General features: G+C 39.3%; 1 protein-coding gene across 5 annotated transcripts in view; it reads left to right on the top strand.

The window, feature by feature from the left end:
* Positions 1–14,455, top strand: part of gtf2h1 (general transcription factor IIH, polypeptide 1) — a 284,403-nt gene that overhangs the window by 74,960 nt on the left and 194,988 nt on the right. For all 5 annotated transcript variants that reach the window (XR_010330029.1, XM_064335675.1, XM_064335676.1 and 2 more), the window contains one exon: positions 114–204. Coding sequence is in view for 4 of the 5 variants with exons in the window: in XM_064335675.1 (XP_064191745.1) it covers positions 114–204 (91 nt within the window). In the remaining variant the exon portion in view is untranslated. The remainder of the gene's footprint in view (positions 1–113; positions 205–14,455) is intronic.

The raw sequence follows: 14,455 nt of genomic DNA, 5'->3' as shown, positions 1-14,455 counted from the left end.
CCATTAAACTAGTTACAGATCCACCTTAGGTCTGTGGAACCCCCCTCAATTAACACAAGCAGAGTAATCTGACACAAGCATTTCCTTGTTTTATTTACCTGCCTGCCCCATAGGTTATTTCCAGCAATTCAGCCAGCTCTGCCATTGTAGACCTTTCCCCCGGCGGTGTCCTTATGCAGGCAGGGGCACAGCAAGCCATAAACCGTAAGTCTTCCTTTTTCTTCTAAAGCATTCTTTATACTTCACAAAAAGGGGCAACATAGCTCAGGAGGAGCGGTTGTCTGGCAGTCGGAGTTTTGCCGGTTCGATCCCCCACCCTGGGCATGTCGAAGTGTCCCTGAGCAAGATACCTAACCCCTAATTGCTCCCAATGAGCTGATTGCTACCTTGCATGGCAGCCTTTCACCGTTGGTGTGTGTGTGTGTGTGTGTGTGTGTGTGTGAATGGGTGAATGAGAGGCATCAATTGTAAAGCGCTTTGGATAAAAGCGCTATATAAATGCAGTCCATTTACCATTTACCAAAAGAAGCTAATGCCACTGGGTTTTGTGGTGTATGGTGAGCTGGTTATATTGGATTAAATTTGATGACATTTTGATAACATAACTTGTTGCCCATTCGAGATGCAGCTAGTTTGTAGCCTAAAATCAGAGTATCAGCCAAAATTACAACTTCAAAACATAGCTCCAAGCAGCAATGCGGGGCCCTACGAACATGTTCAAGCCGGGTAAATACTAGGCGAAGGAGAAAAGAATCCAAGCGGCATAAAAAAAACAAGGAAATTACAGGCATTTGAAATTTTGGCAGGAAGCTAATGCTAATGCTAATATAACACTATAAATCTCATCTTCTCATGAACGCTTTACCTGATTCCGTCACCATCGCACATGTGCACTCTTGGGTTTTCTCTCCATCAAGGGCGATAAGGACAAGTCGTTTCGTAAAAAATTGCGTGATTTGTGGCGTGACAAAGTTAGCTCTTTATTCTAATGCACATTCATGTTTCGAAGTAATGTTTCTCATGAACCGGAAGTTGGATTGTCTCACGCACGGGTATGTAGATTGTCCAAAATCCTGAAATGTATGCCGCTTGGACTCTTTTCTCCTTCGCCTAGTGTTTACCCGGCTTGGACATGTTCGTAGGGCCCCGCATTGCTGCTAGCAGCTATATTTATTATTACTATTATTATTATTATTATTATTATTAGGGGTCCAAGCAGCGAAGCTGGTGGAACCCTATTGTATCTGTTAGGATTATTAGGGGTCCAAGCAGCGAAGCTGGTGGAACCCTATTGTTTTTGTTCAGATTATTAGGGGTCCAAGCAGCGAAGCTGATGGAACCCTATTGTATCTGTTCGGATTATTATTATTAGGGGTCCAAGCAGCGAAGCTGGTGGAACCCTATTGTATCTGTTAGGATTATTCTTATTATTATTTTTCTCCGCTAAAAGTGTCTGAGGCTCAGAAACCATAAGTCCTGGAGCAACCAAATTTGGCAGGTGGGTTCCTATGGCCCCCCACTACTCAGGCACTAAAAAGCACGTACGTCAGCCAGATGGTGGCGCTATAACAAAGGGTAACGTGTTAAAGGCCATAACTCCCGCACCATACATTAGATCAACACAAAACTTCATCGACCTATGCATCTGAACGTGCTCTACAACTTTGCCATTGGCACCACCTATGACCGCCATATTGTTTGCCTGTCATTTTGACTTGTTCGTTGGGGCATGGAAGCTTTCTCCGCTAAAATGTCTGAGGCTCAGCAACCATAAGTTGTACACCAACCAAATTTGGTGGGTGGGTTCCTATGGCCCCCCACTACTCAGGCACTACAAATCACCTATGTCGGCCAGATGGTGGCGCTATAACAAAAGGGTCATGTTTAAAAGGTCTTAACTCCCACACCGTATGTCAGATCAACACAAAACTTCATCGACCGATGCATCTGAATGTGCTCTACAACTTTGCTTTTGGGACCACCTATGTCCGCCATATGGTTTGCCCGCCATTTGGACTTCTTTATTAGTTGGGGTGCGGAAAAGCTGGAGCTCCAAATCTAAGCGTTACGACATCTAGTAAACTTCTTTACGGCAAGCGACATCCATGGCGACGCGAGTAATCCGACACCGTAGGGTCTAGTTTTTATCAGTGAGGGGTGCGTCTGAACGTCGGGGAAGCAGTGGAAGACATTGCCACCCAGAGTGCATGCTAAGCTACCAAGTTTCTTAGTAAAAGCTTTTTGAGAGGATGAATAATTACTTTTCTTGAGCCTGCATCCATTTGAAGACAGTATTGGGTGAGTTCGTTTAGTCTTTGAATCTGTCATTATGCTGAGAAATAGCTAAACCATTTTATTGATAGGTTCTGAGTTTCTGTGCAAACGCGCGAAAACACGCTGGTATAATGAAACAATGACGGTAGCCTAATACATATATAGTCCGCTTCGTTCCGTTGCTACCATAACATAACGACCTACAGCTGCAGTTTCTCGCTGCAATTACTAACATTGCATATAAACAAAAGACGCAATTTATGCTGTAGTCTGCCAATGTCTAAATAAATAATACGGTCCATTTGAAGACAATATCGGGTGAGTTTGTTTAGTCTTTAAATCCGTCATTATGCTGAGAGAAATCGTATTCTCAATTTCATCTCTAAATTGACTGTAAGCTTAGGGTTGTAACTAGGTAGTTGTTTCGTAGGTGACTTAGTCTTAACTCGTCTTAACTATTGCTTGTATTTCTGCATAGACTGCGTTGTTGCTGTTCTTGTTTGTGTTAGTGTTAATCAGTTTAACCTACCGGGTCCAAGTTGAACTGTGCGGTTGTTCCCTGCACTTGGAGCGGTATTTCTCTCTAGGGTTTTCGGCACACTTATTCCTGGTTATGGTTATACACTTTGTTGTACGTCGCTCTGGATAAGACCGTCTGCCAAATGCCTGTAATGTAATGTAATATTCCGTAGCAACAAGACAAACCCGACATTAGCCCTAAAATATGCCAATACAGCAGTGAAAACGCTGCTCACTGAATAACGAAATGAACGAGACAAAGTTTTTAACAATTATACCATGTCTTTCTACAGTCAATATCTGGGTCTAAACATTTAATAAATATACAATTTTACCAATGGTTTTACGCGTAGAGATGTCCCTTTTGCGACTGAGTGGTCATATATTGTCTTGGACAATCCGTCTGTGAAATATACGCGCATTAGGGATAACTGGGTAGGCTACCTTCAAAAATAGCTGTGCGTAATACCACACCTGTTGCTTATGGCGTTGTCGCCCTTTTTAGTACAATTTGGCTTGATTGACTATTCATTTATTCAGTTGGTGAGAGTATAAGCTTCCTAACGATGTATAACATGTCTGATTTTGCTGTTGGAAGAGCGTTTCATAGGTCAGCGTAACCGAAAATATAAACAAAAGACGCAATTTATGCTGTAAATCGTATTCTCAATTTAATCTCTAAATTGACTGTAAACTTAGGGTTGTAAATAGGCAGTTGTTTCGTAGGTGACTTAGTCTTAACTCGTCTTAACTATTGCTTGTATTTTTGCATAGACTGCGTTTTTGCTGTCCTTGTTTGTGTTAGCGTTAATCAGTTTAACCTACAGGGTCCAAGTTGAACTATGCGGTTGTTCCCTGCACTTGGAACGGTAGCCTACTGCCCTCTAGGGTTTTCGACACACTTGTTCCTGGTTATGGTTAAACACTTTGTTGTACGTCGCTCTGGATAGGAGCGTCTGCCAAATGCCTGTCATGTAATGTAATGCAATATTCCGTAGCAACAAGATAAACCCGACATTAGCCCTAAAATATGCCAATACAGCAGTGAAAACGCTGCTCACTGAATAACAAAATAAACGAGAGAATTAAAAAAAAAAATTATACCATGCCATTCTACAGTCAATATCTGGGACTAAACATTTTATAAATATACAATCTTACCATCGGTTTTACGCGTAGAGGTGTCCCTTTTGCGAATGAGTGGTCATATATTGTCTTGGACAGTCCGTTTGTGAAAAATACGTGCATCTGTCACGCCTGGGTCGGCTTTCTTCATAAATAGCTGTGCGTAATACCACACTTGTTGCTTACGGCGTTGTCGCCCTTTTTAGTGCAATTTGGCTTGATTGACAACTCATTTATTCCGTAGGTGAGAGTATAAGCTTTCTAACGATGTATAACATGTCTGATTTGGCTTCTGGAATAGCATTTTACAGGTCAGCGTAACCAAAAATTTTCTCATCTGCCAATGTCTACATAAATAAAACGGTAGGCTGCTCTGCGCGTAGGTCGCGACTTGATATCTCGTCTTTTGTTTCGTTTTTTCTCAATGTCGTATTTATTATTTGAAATGTGTATTTATGTGTTATTATTCTTTTTTTTCTCTGAGGCGCTCTGAAATGTGCATTCTCTGCTAAGCTGAGCCAAGCCGTGGATTGGTATACGTTTGTGTGTGATGTAGTGTTGCACGGTACACCGAAACTTCAGCACTTTTTCGGTACTTAAAAAAAAAAAAAAAAAAAAGAAACGGTTCGGCATTAGAATTTTCCGACGTTCCGTAGTTTTGCGTCAAATGTAAAAGCCAGGGAAAAAGTGTCTCCCGCATTACCGATTGAGAGGATGAAAAGTGTAATTTGTCAGAATCTTCGCTAGATGGCAGTAGCAACTAAGGCTGCCAAGTGAGGTGACTTGCGCTTGTGTACTCAGCTCTTTGATACAGCACAAGCTTTGACTCAGTTCACTTCAGTAGCAATAGGTGTTCCAATTTGGAAATATTTTATTATAGATAGATAATCTTTTTAGTGCAATTTGGCTTGATTGACAATTAATTTATTCAGTAGGTGAGAGTATAAGCTTTCTAACGATGTATAACATGTCTGATTTCGCTTTTGGAATAGCGTTTTATAGGTCAGCGTAACCGAAAATTTACTTATGCCAGTGTCTACATAAATAAAACGGTAGGCTGATCTGCGCGTAGGTCGCGACTTGATATCTCGTCTTTTGTTTCGTTTTTTCTCAATGTCGTATTTATTATTTGAAATGTGTATTTATGTGTTATTATTCTATCTGTCTCTGAGGCGCTCTGAGCATTCTCTGCTAAGCTGAGCAATGGATTGGAATATGTGCCTGACGTACTGTTGCACGGTATACCAACACTTGAGCATTTTTTCGGTAAAAAATTAAATAAAAAGAAACGGTTTGCTATTAGAATTTTCCGACGTTCGGTAGTTTTGTGTCAAATGTAAACGCCAGGCAACTGTCTCCCGCATTACTGATTGAGAGGACAATATCGGGTGAGTTCGTTTACTCTTTAAATCCATCATTATGCTGAGAGAAATCGTATTCTCAATTTAATCTCTAAATTGACTGTAACGTTAGGGTTGTAACTAGTTAGCTGTTTCGTAGGTGACTTAGTTAACCTCTTAAGGCACAAGCCAAATCTTGCCAATCCTTGCCCATTTAGGGGGTACCCTATTTAAAGCTCTATAACTCCAGATGTGAACACCACAAAGACTTGAAAAATGGCTTAAAAGAAGCAAGACATTTGTACAATTTACAATACTAACGCAGATTAGTTTATATTCATAATTTTGGAAGAAATAAAGTGCCACAAATGCAATTGTTTTGACAAAAAAACAAAAATTTGCACTTTATAAGTTTGCAATGAAATACTGAGAGATTGCATATATACAGGAGGTTAAACTATACATGTGCTAGATAAAAAACTTCTTGACCACAAGTTCATATAATCTAAGGGTGGATATGTAGAACTACTATAGATGTATGAAGCAAAAACTAAGCGGTGTACCCAGCATCTCCAAATCTATCCAAAATGTCTAAATTATGCATTGCTGTAAATCATAACATATCCACGTATTTCACTATAAAATCAACTGTTTTGACTCAAGAAAATCACTGTTGCATAATTTTCAAATGGGAATTACAAGCTTTCAGTCAGTACAGTGGTCTAAAATAGGTAGGTGTCCAGAAACATATCCAAAATCTCTCCAAAATTGAATAAAATGCTTTTTGTCCATTATAAAGCATATAAATGAGCCCCTTATGAGGGTTTAAGATGAAACATTGCTATCAGATTAAAAAAATAATGCAAAAATATTGTCACGCAATGCGGTACAGTACCTAAATGTGTAATTAACTTGTGTGTATTTCTATACTCTGTACTCTCGTATGTTTTCTTGTATGGGGATGAGACAACATGAAAACAATTTTCACCCGTCCACCACGTTTTGGCAATGTTCCAGCTCTGACGTCATCACTGTTGCATGCTTCACAAGAACTATTACACTTCCATCTAACGCTTACATTACAGTGTGAAATATTTACATTATATAACACCACTAACCTATTTAAAGATACTCAATTTCAAAAATAACGTATATAACCGAAATATTTTGAGCGGTAATACTTACATAGCAATGATGAAATCTCCTCTATGTTCAGTAGATGGAGACAGAGACAGTATCAATGATATTGTTCTATTTGCTTCTGTTTTGCTCCAGAAAACGATGTCAGCTAGGTCTATCAGCAAACATATGGCTTAGCTATGTTCAGAAGTCCTCAATAATAATAGTATTTTCCAAGAAATTATGAAATATCCTTGAACACTTTCGTTAGGTGCATCGTATTTGTCTGCTAACAGAGTGAATGCGTAAGTGAATGCGATGCTAAGAATATTTTCTGTTACGCTGACCTATAAAACGCTATTCCAAAAGCAGAATTAGACATGTTATACATCGTTAGAAAGCTTATACTCTCGCCTACTGAATAAATGAATTGTTAATCAAGTCAGACTGTACTAAAAAGGGCGACGACGCCGTAAACAACAGGTGTGGTGTTACGCACAGCTATTTTGGAAGATACCCAGGCGTCACAGATGCGCCTATATTTCCCAAACGGATTGTCCAAGACAATATATGACCACGCAGTCTCAAAAGGGACATCTCTACACGTAAAACCAACAGTAAGGTTTTATATTTATTCCATATTTAGTCCCAGATATTGACTGTAGAATGACATGGTATCCTTTTTAAAAACTTTCTCGTTTATTTCGTTATTCAGTGAGCAGCGTTTTCACTGCTGTATAGGCATATCTTAGGGCTATTGTCGGGTTTATCTTGTTGCTATGACGGAATATGATTTTTTAGTGGTGAAAGAATATTTTTATGAATGCCAAGATAGACAATATTGTCCATTATGTCAATGGTGGGGGGTGTTTTTTAGATGAGACTGCAGGGAGGGGGTGCGTGTTAAATGAACGACCGGAGCGACAATGGTGGGGCTGCGAAACTCCGTTTTCGGCATTGTTGTCATGTATCGTCTACTAATGAAACTGAAACAACGCGTTTCTGTTTTCATCTCACACTTTGTGCCTGACGTACTGTTGCACGGTATACCGACACTTCAGCACTTTTTCGGTACTTAAAAAAGAAAAAAAAAAGAAAAAGAAACGGTTCGGTATTAGAATTTTCCGACGTTCGGTAGTTTTGCGTCAAATGTAAAAGCCAGGGACATGTGTCTCCCGCATTACCGATTGGGAGGATGAAAAGTGTAATTTGTCAGAATCTTCGCTAGATGGCAGTAGCAACTAAGGTTGGCAAGTGAGGTGACCTGCGCTTGTGCCTTTTTTCGTGGTTGATACAGCGCAAGCTTAGACTCAGTTCACTTCAGTAGCAATAGCTGTTCTAATTTGTAAATATTTTATTATAGGAAGATGCTGTATTGTTATTGAAATATGCTGTTTTTAGATCTATTTTAAAGTGAAAGACCTGTTTAAAGATAATTTACTTTACAATTGTTTAATTTTTGAAATATATTTAATATAGTTTTCTATGGTTTAGTGTTGTAACACTATAGTCCTATGCTTATTGATATGTTGAACAGGCTTCAACTTAAAGGTTGTTAATAAACCAGGTTTTTAATAAACCGTGAATTCGAAAATGAGGTCATCCCTTGTGGACACTACGTTTCTGATCTATTAAGGTAATTTCAGTATCGTTAGGTACCGAGTATTGAATTAGTATTGTTTCAGTATCAATTATCGTGATAGTAAACCTGGTATTGGTATCAAAGTCAAAATTTTGGTATCGTGACAACACTAGTGTGACACTTTTTTTAGTTGCGGCATGGAACCGCTGCAACTGTACATACACGCCGGGCCATATATGTTTTACGACATCCCATCTAAGTGTTATGACATAGTAAAGGCCTTTACGGGAAGCGGCCAGGACACATCCATGGCGACGCAACTAAGTCATTCGACGGCGTCTCTTAGCACAAAATTGGCCATAAGTCATCCATTTTTTATACAATCATCATGATATTTAGTAGATATGTTGGGTGAAGGTATATGATCATGAGGACAAAGCCATTTTAAAATCTCTCAATAGGGGGCGCGATGGTGCCAATGCTTGGACCCCTCCCAACGCCACTTGCGGCTTTAATTTATTGTTTGTTTTATTTTGTATCATCCTGTTTTGATCCGACGTAGTAGAAGGGGATGTTTTTGTGAGCCTTTATTTTCCCTATGTGAGGTTGGACACAACTACGTTGTGTGATTTTCTTGAAGTGCAAGGGATCCAGGGAATGATCTTTGAGTAATGGGAAATTTAGTGGACCAATGTACCTGTTGTACAGTGTCTTTGTTGTTGCGATGCATTGAGGTCCATTGCTTTGTGTTAATGCTCAAACACATAGGGGATGTTTTAGTGAACCTTTATAAGCGTAAAGTTGGACACACTACATTGTGTGAGTACTCCTATTACTAAGTGATGTTAAATTTAGCAGGTCAATATGCCCATCTGTTGTTGCTTGTTGGGCTTGAGTTTGCCATGTTATGATTTAAGCATATTTTGTTATGCTAAATGCAGTACCTTTGAGGGTTTCTGGACAATATTTGTCATTGTTTTTGGTTGTTAATTGATTTCCTATAATAAATAAACATACATTTGCATAAAGCAAGCATATTTGTCCACTCCCATGTTGATAAGAGTATTAAACACTTGAAAAATATCCCTTTAAGGTACATTTTGAACAGATAAAAAATGTGTGATTAATTTGCGATTAAGCGCGATTAAAGTTACAATCTCGAAGATTGCTGTTTTGTTCTCTATGGCGGTACCAATGGCGAAAAGCAGTAATTGCAGGTGTGTTTTTGGACCTCACTTCCCAGAGATCCAACCGGATCAAACCAGTGTCGCCTGTGTGACGTCAGTCAGTTGGCACCTGGGCCATGCCAACTATAACACTTACTATTTACTGAATAAAAATGGTTGTTATAAAAGTAACGTTATGTACACACTCATTCATTGTCTAACATTAGGCTAACTTATGCTGCCTTTACACTGCCGAGCTGGGTTAAAATGCTGTAGCAGACCTGGGGTAGAATTAGTGATGATCAATTTCCACAGACGTTCTTTATCCACCTTTTGCCCTGTATGAACATCTTCACACTGCAGAGAAGAATTTGCGGGATTTGCTGCGACTCGTACAATTATGTATCTCGTGCACACTAAACAGTCTTTCTCGTGAATGCTTGTTGTGTGATTTTTTTGAAACAGCCTTGCAAAATGTTACTGCTGGTGTTTCTGGTTTTGCTAGCAAACTGTTCGAGAATAAAGCGGAGCTGGGTATTAAATTAGCAATCAGAACAAGAATAATAAAACAAAAACAAAGGAGATTTCATCAAAAAAGGGCAAGGCTGAATATGAGGAAGCATAATAAAATAATAACGCTAATCCATACTGCTGTATTCTTTTATTTAGTTTTCTCTGGTTTGACATCTTTACACTGAAATCAGACCTGGCTCTGCTCCACCTATACCCCTGGTTAATGCTCTGTGTAAAGACGGCTTTATTCTGATCATTATAATATATTGATGAACTTGATGGCAATGTAAATAACGGTAACGTTAAGGCCAATTCAGATCAATGATTCACAACGAGACAAAACGGTTTTAGAATGTTGCAGAGAAAATTGCAGCGGTGTGAACTGGTTAGTTGCAGAGCGTCTGAAGCCGTTGCCTGGGGTCTCAAAAGACCCACCTTGTCAAATCAAAAATTGCAGTTAGAACATTTACAATCAGACGTCTTGGAATTTTGCAAGTTGCATCCAGTCTCGTTGCGAATCATTGATCTGAACTGACCTTTAGTTAGCTACATTGCAACGTTGCAACAAGGTAGCATTGCATTCGAGAGACGTTTTGCGAGGTTGGTACCAGTCGGTAGCATTAGCTAGCGTTTTTTCTAATTGTTAGCTGACATTAAATTGTGTTAATTACATTAGCTAGCTAGCTAACGCGTTGTTACCTGATATGAGAGATGGATACTGTGTGCAACGTTGTCTAAACTAATGTTGCCTTTCTTGACACGGTCCGGTAGCTAGCGTTAACTGTGCAGATAGCTAGGCTATGTAATTTAGTAACGTTACATTATCATCAAATGTAATACGAAATCTACATCAACAAATAATATGACCTCTCATGTTACACAAAAATGTTTTAGGGTTCCATAACGCCCCCCCCCCCCCCCCCTTCTCTGTTATTGTAACGCTAGCAGACACCGGAAGAAACAGTACACGGCTCACGCGCAAGTGAGTTGAAGAGCGAGCCTGTTGCGTTAGCTCCGTCTACCCTCTCTGGCGGACCAACCACTGATGGGTGATGGAAAACGCGTCACTATGCGCCGCTTGTGATTTTTTCCCGGGAATGTCACCACAGACACCCAGTTATTTAATCATAAATTATTATATTAATAATAATATAAATTAATATAATAGGCTCAATCACCATTGTATCACCTAATTCGGTGATAGATAGTGACTTAACAGACATTTATTTTAATGAAAATCTTTGAGATTATTACTTTAACTACGGACAATCATGCGAATATTCGCAATTAAATATTTTAATCGATTGACAGCCCTAGAATTTATACACCTTTATGCTAAAAGCCACATACTCCACAATATTCATTGGCTCATAGTGGCCATATCGTTTGCCCTAGCAAAATTCTGTGAATAACTTTTGGTCAGAACCGTCTGTACCAAATTTTGTGGTGATAGGATCAACGATTTAGGACTAGTTTGCAAAAGTAGGTCTTTCGAAAAATTCAAAATGGCAGAAAATCCATTATGGCGGACTTTAACAGCAATGGGTGCATTGGAATCGAAATGACCCAAGGATTCAAGGGGGAAAAAAACCCTAGGACAAACGGTTCAAAAATTATAAGTAAAAATGTACCTTGAAATTTGGCCTGTTGGTGGTGCTACAGAGATGGATGGATTGACCCCAAATTTGATGCCTGGATACATTGGACTGTCCTTTATTAATGTGCCAACTTTCATCAAAATCCACCAAGGGGTTCTATGGGCTGCCATAGATTCCCATTGCGGAAAGTATAATAATAATACTAACAGTTACAATAGGTGCCCTGCACCTTCGGTGCTTGGCCCCTAATTATAATAATATCAACAAAAACACAGGGTTCCTACTTCATAGGACCCCTAATAACTAAATGAGTTGAACAAAAGTTGATTTTTTTTCCGTTTCTTCCATGCCTAGTGTAACTAGCATCAGCTGACTAATTTTATTATGTGGAGTGAAAATATGGCGAACTATGATTATTAAAGTGTTTTTTTAATTATGAGTATGGGCAGATTAATAAATCATTTTCAATGGTAATGTGAGTAGTCTTATTCTTTCATGATGATTATAAAAACAGGAGATTTATTTTGACTTAACACTGTCTGATTTTGTGCTTTCTGTGATCACAACTGAATACTCATGTTGATATACTCATGTGCTATCAGGAAGTATTCACTCCCTTGAACAGTATCGCATTTTAGCCTGTCACACCATACCATTTTAATGCATTGAAATATATTCTGCATGAACACAAATCCAAAAATGATGCAAAAACTTTTTTTGGAAAAAATGAAAGGCAAAATTTGCTTTGACTTGCTCACATTAGATGATGTGGACGGAGGAGTGTAGCACAGTGGGTAAGGAACTGGGCTTGTAACCGAAAGGTCGCAGGTTCGATACCCCTTGAAGGACACTGCCGTTGTACCCTTGAGCAAGGTACTTAACCGAAATTGCTTCAGTATATATCCAGCTGTATAAATGGATACAATGTAAAATGCTATGTAAAAGTTGTGTAAGTCGCTCTGGATAAGAGCGTCTGCTAAATGCCTGTAATGTAATGTAGATGAAGAACCTCAATGAATGGCAATTTTCAGGTCATCCCAGTTTTTCCAATTGCTTTTAAATCTGCGCTTCGTAGCTTTTATCATGTGTTTTGAGTCATTGTCCTGTTGGAAATTGAATCTTTTCCCTAAATGCAGATCTCTTGTAGGCTGAAATAGGATCTCAAGAATTTGGCTACATTTGTTTAGCCCTTGAAAGGTGGACCTCCTTAACATATAATTTAGAATTTAAGAAAATGGAATACAATTGTTGTTAATACAAAGGGGTGAATACTTGTTATTTTCAGGTGTTTCTTTTTCATTCCGAATGCATTTGAATGCCTTATTTCATTTTGACATCATGGAGTTACTTCATATAAGTGAAAAATTCCATTTACATGCATTTAATATAATTTAAACATAGAAAAACAAAACACAATCAATAGTTGTTGAAAAATTTCTGAAGGTGCTCTACAAGTGTCAAAGTCTCCATTAAATTCAAATACAAACTAATGCTTGGCCATCAATGCACTTTTGTTGTTTTTCCTTATTTTGACCCTTCAGCTGAGGTGTTGTCCCTTTAGAAACCCCTTTTGAAGGGGGTCACATTGAGCCCCCTGCCCCCAATGATGAAACCATTCTGATTCAGCAACTGCCATAAAATTCCTCTACTCATAAAGCTGTCCCGGAGCAGCTGCATTTCCAGTCAGTGAAACTATCACCATGCCCAGTGAGTAACCCGTATTACAGTGTTACCCCTTGAAGAATGCTTCTGTTTCTCTTCTTTAATCAAAATTCTGTTCGCTGCTTGTTGCTTCCAGTTGCATTCAGGAAAGAAAGAGTCTTAATCGAATTCAATGGTGAAAGAAAGTTTAGCTCTTTAATGCGTGGTTACAGGTATGCGTGGTCTCACGAGCGTCTCCAGTCTAACACAACTATCATTGAGAGATGGCCCAGCCTAAGTACAATCTCTAAACAAATGGTGTCGGGCCAGGAGGAAAGGCTACATCAATGTGATAATTCACTCCTTCCCTGGTTCCTGTCCCTGGCCATCTGTGACATCTCTTCACATATTATAATTTCTATTCACCCAGGGTTGCTTTTCCAATGGCTCTCAGCACCTAGGTCTCGGGGGAGGGCTTGCATTTGAAAAGGGGTACTCAACATCCAGACGGAAACAGGATGAGTGTGGGGACTTAAACAGATTAAAACTTTGATACTTTAAATAAGACCCATTACTGAAAAACACCAAAATCTAACACCCTAAACCATATATAAGGCTAATACATTGTGTGTCTTTTCTTATAGAATAGCTTTCTTTATTTCTCTTGTTTTGTTTATGCAATATTTACCATTCAGCATCATTGAAACTGCCTCCTTGGTTAATGTCAACTGTTTTCCCTTTTTAGTGCATCTAACATACATGGGTTGCATAAACGCTGACCAGAGTGTGCATCTCTGCGAGGACCAGTCAAAGGCAAATGAAAGGAACACACAGAGATGAATGATGCCTGCACAAATGATAAAATACTCATGAGAAGACTATGGTACCAGGAGAACTGACAAGCAGATTCACCTTTGACGGTGGTACCAGGAGAATTGTTAAGCAGATTCTCCTTGAATGTTTCTTTGGACTTCCCTTAAATGCAATCTTGAGCAAGCCTTCCACTTTACACACTTCCCTTTGTATGCCCAAATAAGGTCTGGACAGGAACACCCTCCACACCACGAAGAGACTGCCCCCCCCACTCTCCTCCAGGGAGCATACTCCCCCTCCCCTGTAGACACAGGGGAACCATTAAAAATCTAGTGATAGTAATAAGATACTTTGGACAATGGAACATGACCGTATGATTTTATCTGTCTATTAGATACTTTTCTATGGAGGCCCAAGATGGTGGTCTTTCTATAATCCAAACACTTATGTAGGCAATATCTACCTGGGATAAACCTCCCTATACCGTTGAGGCCAAAAGTTTACATTGTAACAATGTATTACTATACACAGGAACTTTGGGGCCTCTGGCTCCCAGACCACGGGACTGAGTCATGTTCATCATTAAATTTCTTGGTCAACCAAGGAAGTATGTGCCTGTCCCCTTCCTTTTGTGACCCTGTAATAAACTCTCTGCATGATCAATTAAGCATCTGCTTGGGGCAAGGAACACCCCCCTTTTTGTAGGAATGGGGAACCCAATTTAACTAGCTTAAACATTAACAATGGTCTGTCTATCCATATTTC

Source organism: Anguilla rostrata, chromosome 5 (genome assembly GCF_018555375.3).
Source record: "Anguilla rostrata isolate EN2019 chromosome 5, ASM1855537v3, whole genome shotgun sequence".
Lineage (NCBI taxonomy): Eukaryota > Metazoa > Chordata > Actinopteri > Anguilliformes > Anguillidae > Anguilla > Anguilla rostrata.
The sequence above is the reverse complement of the archived record's forward strand: the minus strand, read 5'-3'. Positions and strand labels throughout refer to the sequence as shown.